The sequence below is a fragment of the Polypterus senegalus genome, chromosome 3 (assembly GCF_016835505.1).
Source record: "Polypterus senegalus isolate Bchr_013 chromosome 3, ASM1683550v1, whole genome shotgun sequence".
NCBI classification, from domain to species: domain Eukaryota; kingdom Metazoa; phylum Chordata; class Cladistia; order Polypteriformes; family Polypteridae; genus Polypterus; species Polypterus senegalus.
Window position 1 is genome coordinate 305711697 of NC_053156.1, and position 8240 is coordinate 305719936.

Here is an 8240-nt window from a genome sequence, read left to right on the forward strand (position 1 = left end):
GGGCATCCGAGGTAGGGGATTACATCCACCGTTGCTGCCTTTTGCTCTGTGCCTGCAGAGGTGGGCTCCAGCGCACTCGAGACCCTACTTCAGATAAAAGCGGGATTAGGCGCTGGACGGATGGACACCTGGGAGAGCGCAGTGCACCGCTCGGCTCAAGTACTGCACGTCCAGGGGCTTCCGATTGGCAACTCCCTCCAAACACACCTGAAGATGGGACCGTCGGCCAATCTGCTGCAGTAACCTTCAGGCCCCTGTGACTCTGCTGACAGCGATCGGTCACCTCTTGAGCCTTCATAGTCGACTCGGGAGACAAAACGCGCTCTAACTGATTCTGTTTTCATTATTCGGTTTCGCTGCTTTTGTTCGTCCTAAATAATAATAATAATAATAATAATAATAATAATAATAACATGATCTTCTTAAACCCACCTAATCCGATGCAGGTGGTGGTCCTGGACCCTTTACCAGGCTGTGCACAGTTGAATGTGTCATCACACGAAACCTCCGCCATCTTACACCGTCGCCTTTGGTTCGCGTCTTCTCAGACTGTTAAGCGTGCGCTCCCGTGGATAGCTGTAAACATCCAGGCATGAAGACCCCCGATAGCCCCACGAATTGACCGCTGACTGTGTGAATGGACACGAGGCGTGCTTCTTCTGATGCTATCTTTATAGTGCCTTTCACATCTACCTGTCTAAGCACCGCTGGTGTACTCCCGTCTGAGGACATTTGTAAGAATTCTTCATCTTGCCATCGATTAACGGGACGCAGTGTGGTGGTCAGCAAAGCTGAGTTCAGACTCGTCACCAGCGCAGCTCTACGCGGAGCTCACGCCTTCTCCTTCTGTCCCTGTTGCTCTTCTTTCATGGGCTGTAATGTCCATCCCAGATATTTAAATACTCGGCCGTCTTAACGGGGTTCTCATCATGGGGCTTTGTTGTGAACGCGCGTGCACGTGCTCGTGTGTGTGTTTGGGCTCTGTGATGGACTAGCGCCCTCTTCAGGGCTGTTTTCTGCTTAAATACGTTTGAGGATGTTATGTGAGAGGGGCTTTATAATCGGGAGATCAATCTATATGATGGATGGATATGAAAGGCGCTATATAACAAAGAGAATGGAATGCAACATATAATGGGCATGAAGATGAATGGCATAATATCTATCTATGATAGATAGATAGATAGATATTATGCCATTCATCTTCATGTCCATTGATAGATATGATAGATAGATAGATAGATAGATAGATAGATAGATAGATAGATAGAGTGAAAGGCGCTATATAAATAATAGATAGATAGATAGATAGATAGATAGATAGATAGATAGAGTGAAAGGCGCTATATAAATAATAGATAGAGTGAAAGACGCTATATAAGTGATAGATAGATAAATAGAGTGAAAGGCGCTATATAAGTGATAGATAGATAGATAATGAAAGTGTATCTGAAAGGCACTATACTTTTTGTGATTATTTTTTATTGAATTTCAAACTTAGGATACAAAGTAACAAAGCAAAGGAGAAGACTTTCATATATAAATTTGGAAAACCCCCCCCCCAACCCCCACTGTCCCTGGTCAATGCCCACCAACCCCGGAGTTTACTTGATAAAAAAGTTAAATGTAATGAAACCCACAGGACCCCCATGCCCGGGTCACCAAAGTGGCTTCTAGATTTGAGTCTCGTTAAACTCGTGGATCGGCTGCCAATGACTTTATTTCATTGTTTTATCAGGTGGACTGGTGACCCCTAATGGCCACAGGGTGGCTGTGTGCACGACTGGCACTGTGATGGACTGCTGCCCGCTCTAAGACTGTTTGCTGCCTTGATCCTACTGCTCGCCAAGGTGGGCTCCGACCCCCATGTTCCAAATGGACAAGCGCCTGGCATGAGATTGAAATCCAGGGCATCGGGTCACCGTGCCATACCTAATAGTAACGTCATTCATTCCCAGGTATATATTACACTGTACTGTATATAGCGCCTTTCAGCAGCTGTAATCTGATGGGAAATGCATTTGGGCTGACGAACTGATAAGTCTGTTCTTTTGGATGTTCCTTCTGCCTGTGGTCTCCATGATGACTGGCACTGCCCACCATGCCCATCACCTCCTCTTTAAGTCTTTCATTCTGCATGGAAGGCGCTATATAAACTGGCTGCTTGATTGACCCTTTGTGACACTTTCAAAGTGTTGGTGACAGCAGACCAGCAGGACACAAGTCACCTGCCTTATATCTGTGAACTTAGAGCTCAGGTCCTGGCGCTGTCCAATGTGGTCGTTTGTGCCAGTCACGGCACCTTCATGCACAGCTTTTGGCCCACCACAGCTAGTAGGTGTTGTGTCCATGATGTGGGCACCAACTGCTCTTCTTCTTCTTCCCTGTTGGACCCCAGTGGTCTGCAGAGCCTCGGCCTTCAAGCTCAGATGACGTGCCCTCCAAACACAGCCCTGGCATGTGGCCAAGCGAGCTGAGACTTGGGGTCTTGCCTGGTCAGGCCGTCAGCCAGTCTGGTGCCCAGGTAGCAGTACAGGTGGGCAGGCTGTTGAAGGAGACCCTACCTGAGCATGGGTTATTCAGGCCCGTCTTGTGGTTACTCTAAGACCCCCACCCCCGAAGTGCAGACCCCAGGTGACATCTAATGACACACAAACGTCCAGTCAATTTGATCGTCAACTTTAATGAGACTTCACTTCAAACTAAATCAAACTTTCACTGTTCCTCATCAATTTTGCTCAGCGGACCACCTGGCATTACCATGGCATTGTGGCCTTGTCCCTTCTTCTCCTCCTTGTGGTGTTTCCATTGTCTGAATGACAGTCATCGTGTGCCAGTGGAGGTGCCCGCTGGCTTTGGGGTGAACAGCAACAGGAAATGAAAAAAGTGCATAAAAGGTGACGTGCCCGCCGTCCTCGTCATTACGGTCCTGAGCTGTCGGCCACTGGTCAGCCTAAGGTCACTTCTGATAGGCCTTGATGGCCGTCTCTCTATGACATCTCATACAATATGAAAGACGCTATATAAGACACGTGTCACACAAACACAGAGGTCACCTGTCCATCTGAGGGACCACTGAAGTGTCCTGCCCCACCCCCAGGAGTCACAGCTGTCCTTTGGTCCACTCATCTGCTGCTGGCCATTGGGTGCTTTCTGCCTGGCCAAGGGTCTGTGACAGGGTGGCAGTGTAGAGGATGTGGCAGTGGGGCCAGGGTGGGCTGGGTATCAAAAAGACAGCAGCATATGCGCAGAGTGAGCCACTGGGCATAGGGGGCAGTACATAGGGTAGATAGGCCAAGGGTGGCATGGGGGATACTGGCACAGCTGGTGACAGTGTGGGTCACATTGGGTCAAGAGGGCTGACTTGAGTGCTTCAGGTCTCACCCCTTTGTTAAGGGTATCATGGTGGTGTGGTCTCCTGAACTTCAAACATTCCGTTATCGTCACCCCTGCTCTGGTGGCTTGTCATCTCCTTCATTTGCCTCTCTGGGGTCTCTGGGTCCTTTCCACACAGCACCCCCTACAGGTGAGTACTCCTCAGGACATCTGTGTTCTCAGGGGCCTGGTCGCCGCACTCTGGCAGGATCATCACGTTCACCTCGTCCGGTGGGCTCACCACACTCCCATTCATGAAGTCCTCGGGAGGGTCACTGCCGATCTCCACGTAGCCCCTGACGTCACATCCCAAGGCACTGGGGGCCGTGTGGCAGCACATCTGGCTCTGGCACTCCTGGGACAGGCAGGCAGCCGAGCAGAGAAGGGCGACCCCGTTGGGCTTGTCCTGGTGGGTCAGCTCGAGCTGGATGGTCGTGGAGTGAATCCCCTCTTGGTGGAAGATCTCTCGAATCTGGTGCTCAGCGTACTGAAAAGCCGCCAGGGTGGCACTCTTCACGTGGACTGTGGCAACATTGTGCCCTGCTGCCAGCTCCCACATGTGCAGCTCATGAACACCCTGCACGCCGGGCACCTGCTGGAGAGCCTCATCTGGAAGAAAGAGCAAGCAAGGAGCTCATTAGAAGCAGGGTGGTCGGTGGTCTACTGTGTCTACTATGGCCCCTCTTCTTAGCTGTCTAGCTGGCTTAGAAGGCCGTCTGATGTATGACTTTTCACCTGTCTGTCTGTCTTATATAGCGCCTTTCACCTGTCTGTCTATTATATAGTGCTTTTCACCTGTCTGTCTATCTTATATAGCGCCTTTCATCTTTCTGTCTATCTGCCATATAGTGCCTTTCACCTGTCTGTCTATCTTATATAGCGCCTTTCACCTGTCTGTCTATCTGCCATATAGCGCCTTTCACCTGTCTGTCTATCTGTCATATAGCGCCTTTCCTATTTACAACTGTCTTACTTCTCTCTCTCTCTTATCGAGTGCCTATTTATTACATATGGTGTCTTTAACATCTATCTTATATAGCGTCTTTCCTATTTATTTTGTATTGGACCTCCTCTCTCTCTCCCTCTCTCTCTCTCTCATATAGCGCCTTTCACGCCTGCTTATCCTACATGGCATCTTTACCATCTGCCAATCTCCTGTCCACCTCTCTACTGTAGTGCCCGTCATATCCACCCCTCTCTTCCAGAGTGCCTTGCCAGTCCAGTCAGCTGTCTCTGCTCACACGTCAGCCCCAATGTCCGGACCACCTGCCTCCTACTGTGTCGGTCCCCTCATGCTGACCCCTCAAGGCATGCCTGGCACAGCCCCCAATAAGACCTCTGAAGGGGTCCTGTGGTGGGACATTAGCGGCAGATCCTTCAAGTCCTGGACGTAGCGAGGTGTGTCCCCTCATTTCAGCACACCCCACAGATGCTCCATCAGGCCAAGTCCACACCTTCATCACGTCGTCGTGTTCCTCAAACTCCTGAACCACTTTTACAGTACGGCAGGGCAACTGGCATCAAGGAGTACCACTACAATGCCAAGGGGTGTACACGACCTGCAACAATCTTTAGGTGGCTGGGGCCGCTTCTTCTTACCACTGCATACCAGGAACACCCCGCAAGACGTGCCATTCTGGAGATGCCATCCCAGTTTGGCCCATGTGGCTGTTCACTTGCTGCCTAATATGCGCCCACCCCTTGACTGGTGCCATTCTAGCGAGATTACCAATGGTATTCACTACACCCCGCAGTGGTTTGAATGTTGGGGCTAATCAGTGTATAGTGTCTTTCCCAGATTGTATATAGCGCCTTTCACCCCTGAAGGGCACAGGTGAACCGCCACTCAGCTCTGCCCCTTTTTAGTTTCTTTGTCTTTTGCCTCAAATGAAGCTGGCACATGACCAAAGTGCCCAGCTCTCAGGCTCCATGGTGTCACTTGTTTGTCGATTTGATGTTTGCCTTCCAAATCAGTGTGCCAGTCAGGACGGGGTGCCCCTTCCACCCACCTTCATCAGTTTCTGTCTGAAGGCTTTCCGTTCATCCCCGGCTGAGCAGCGTCACCCTGACAGGTAAACACCTGGGGTCTCCCATAGCACTCTCCATGGCAATCTGAGCACCAGGGTGGCCTGTCACACCAGCATCCCCTGGGGACAAATGGAGCAGCTGATAAGGACAGAAGGAGCCCATCTGAGATGGAGCCCATGTAGTGTCCAGACTGTGCCAGTGCCAACCTGATCATCTAAACATGCCAATACTCACCAATCCTCTTGCTGTCAACTCCATTGGGCACCATCTGCAGCAGAATGCCAGCCGTCTCTTTGAGGAGAGGAATGGCTGATGACATGATGATGATGACCATGATAATGGTCAGGCTGGGATCTACGTAGCACTCCCAGTTACACGGAGACTCAGGTGACAAGGGCCATATGTAGAAGATGGTGGCAGCCACCAACACCACCACCGAGCCAAGGGCATCGCTCAGTGCATGGAGCAGGACACCTGAGAAGAGACAAGCATGGGGACACCTGAGCCACTTTCACTGTCTAAGGGTCTGCTGAGAGGTACAAAGTGGTCCAAGGTGGAGGAGGAGGGTGGCACGCAGAACAGTGCTATCTATGGGTGGGACACAAGAAGGCAGAAGGGCAGCCACCCACCTCCAAAGACCCCAAGAGCTCCCACCCCTGGAGACCCCAAATTGGTCACTCGCCGAACTCACCTCGGATATTCAAGGCAGCAGCAGCAGGGCCATCGTCCTTCTTCTTGCCTTGGCTGTCCAGCTGGATGCTGCTGGCAGTGATGACACCTAATGACCAACAAGAAATTCTGTGTGTGTGCGCGTTCTACTAAAGAGAAACCACCACTGAGGTTAGCCCCCCAACTCTCTCTGAGCCGCCCCACCAGCTCGGTGACTCCTCATACAGCGGATGGGCTTCCCTTTACTTTCCTCCTTCATATTGCTGGGCGGATTGGTGGGATTGCAAGCCGCCAGCTTTCGTTGCCACTTTCTGTGGGTGCCCACCTGTGTTGGCTCAAATTGGCACTTGTGTTGCAGGTGCTGACTTGGTCTGCCAGCCTTCATTGAATAGGAAGCTGTGATCCGTCAAAGAAACCCCCCCACACACACACAAACGTTACGGCTCGAAAGGTACCTGCTTCGCTGTCCTCTCCGTCGCGCAGCCGGGTCTCCTCGGCGCCCTCGTCCGGCGACCTGCAGAAGCAGCACTCCCGGAAGATGACGAGCCCCACGATGTTGATGGCCAGCCCGAGCGCCCCGACGATCAGCACCAGCTCCGGGTCCGAGATCTTCTGCGGCTCCATCAGTCGCGTGAGCGCCTGCACGGTGATCGTGAAGCACAGGGCCGTGAGGAAGACGGTGTTGCTCAGGGCGCCCAGCACCTCGGTGCGCGGCAGTCCGTACGTGAAGCGAGGCGAGCGCTCCAAGCTGGCGAGGCGCAGGACGAAGATGCCAACGCAGATCGAGATGAGGTCGGACAGCATGTTGAACGAGTCGGACACGAGCGCGATGGAGTTGCCCAGGTAGCCGGACACCAGCTCGGCGAGGAAGAGGAGCGCCGTCATGACGAGCATGAAGATGAGGCGGCAGGTCTTGCCATCGTAGCGCCCCATGTCTCGGAGCGAGCTGTCCGGCCGCCTGTCAACTGGGAGCCGAGCGGGTGGCGATGTGCACAGCCGCGCGACTGGGACGCCACTGACGCCGCGACACAGGTGGCAGATGAACGAGCGCCCCAAATCCCCATCCCCTGCCCAGCCGAGGCGCGCAAAGGTGCGCGTTAAACGCGAGTGACGCGCCGGAGTGATTGTGACGTCACGCTCGTCTCTCGCGTTGCGGTTATTTCAATGCCCGTCTTTTACTGGCGGGTCTGAGGGTCGCCTTGGTAAAGAGAAGGGCCCTTCAGTCGCCTCAACACGCCGTTCGCTGAAAGAAGGTGGCCAAGTGAAGGGGCAGGAGGTCGCCCTGGTCGTGGGGAGAGTGACACTGTGCCACCCTTTGCTCTACCCTATGGGCAATGCCATTCGTGTGATTTGCAGGTGTCTGTAAGTCCATCTGGATTCGTTCTGCTTGGATTTTCAGGTGCACAAGGACATTACTGGCCGACTTTGACAGGTGAGGAGGGTCAATGGCTGAAGCCCCTCACTCCTGACCCTTCTGAAACTGGGATGATGATGAGCAGGGTGCCTTGCCATCCTCCCCAGTTTGAAGTGGGCATGCTTGGGACCCTTGCCTGGTCTGCCAGTTCAGTGCAGGTCACTTAGGTAGAACGCCACTCCAGACTGGGGTCCACACGAGGCTATGCCACCATCTATGCCAACCATCAGTGACTGTTTGATTCTTTGATTGCCATTAACAGAGGGCTCTCTGCTCCAAGTCCTTTATAAAGTCAACTTTCTCCATCCATGACATTTAAAAATGAAAATGAAAAGACCAGAAGGGACACGAGACTCATGGATGGCAATGGACCTCCTCGTATTGGTATGCGTCCTGGACAGCGGCGTCCAAGTGGCCTGTAGGAGGCAGGCAGCGTGGCACAGCGGTCAAGGCTTTGGGCTGAGGGTGTGGGTTCAGATCCCACTACTGACACCACTGTGTGACCCTGAGCAGGTGACGTCACCAAATGGACAAACCATAGAAATGTCACCAATTGTATCCCAAATTTGAATAAAGGCGTCAGCCAGATACAATTTACAAATAAACGTCAACGTACCCTGAAGGTAATATGAACACAGGGGCTGCCAGGAGGCTCTGCCATGAAGAGGTTGACAGGGTGGGTGACAGCAAATACTCCTGGGTCAAGTGGTATCCCAAAAAAGAAGGCACCTTGATGTAGTGGAGAGGAAAGTGC

General features: G+C 52.5%; 1 protein-coding gene across 1 annotated transcript; it reads right to left on the reverse strand.

The window, feature by feature from the left end:
* Nucleotides 1–2663: 2663 nt before the first annotated feature.
* On the reverse strand, nucleotides 2664–7005 carry LOC120526726 (zinc transporter 10-like). The gene is made up of 4 exons (XM_039749881.1): nucleotides 6528–7005; nucleotides 6095–6181; nucleotides 5638–5877; nucleotides 2664–3984 (listed from the first exon to the last, which is right to left on the reverse strand). Exons 1-4 carry the CDS (start codon nucleotides 7003–7005, stop codon nucleotides 3521–3523), a joined length of 1269 nt encoding a protein of 422 aa, XP_039605815.1. The 3' UTR covers nucleotides 2664–3520.
* Nucleotides 7006–8240: the final 1235 nt, after the last annotated feature.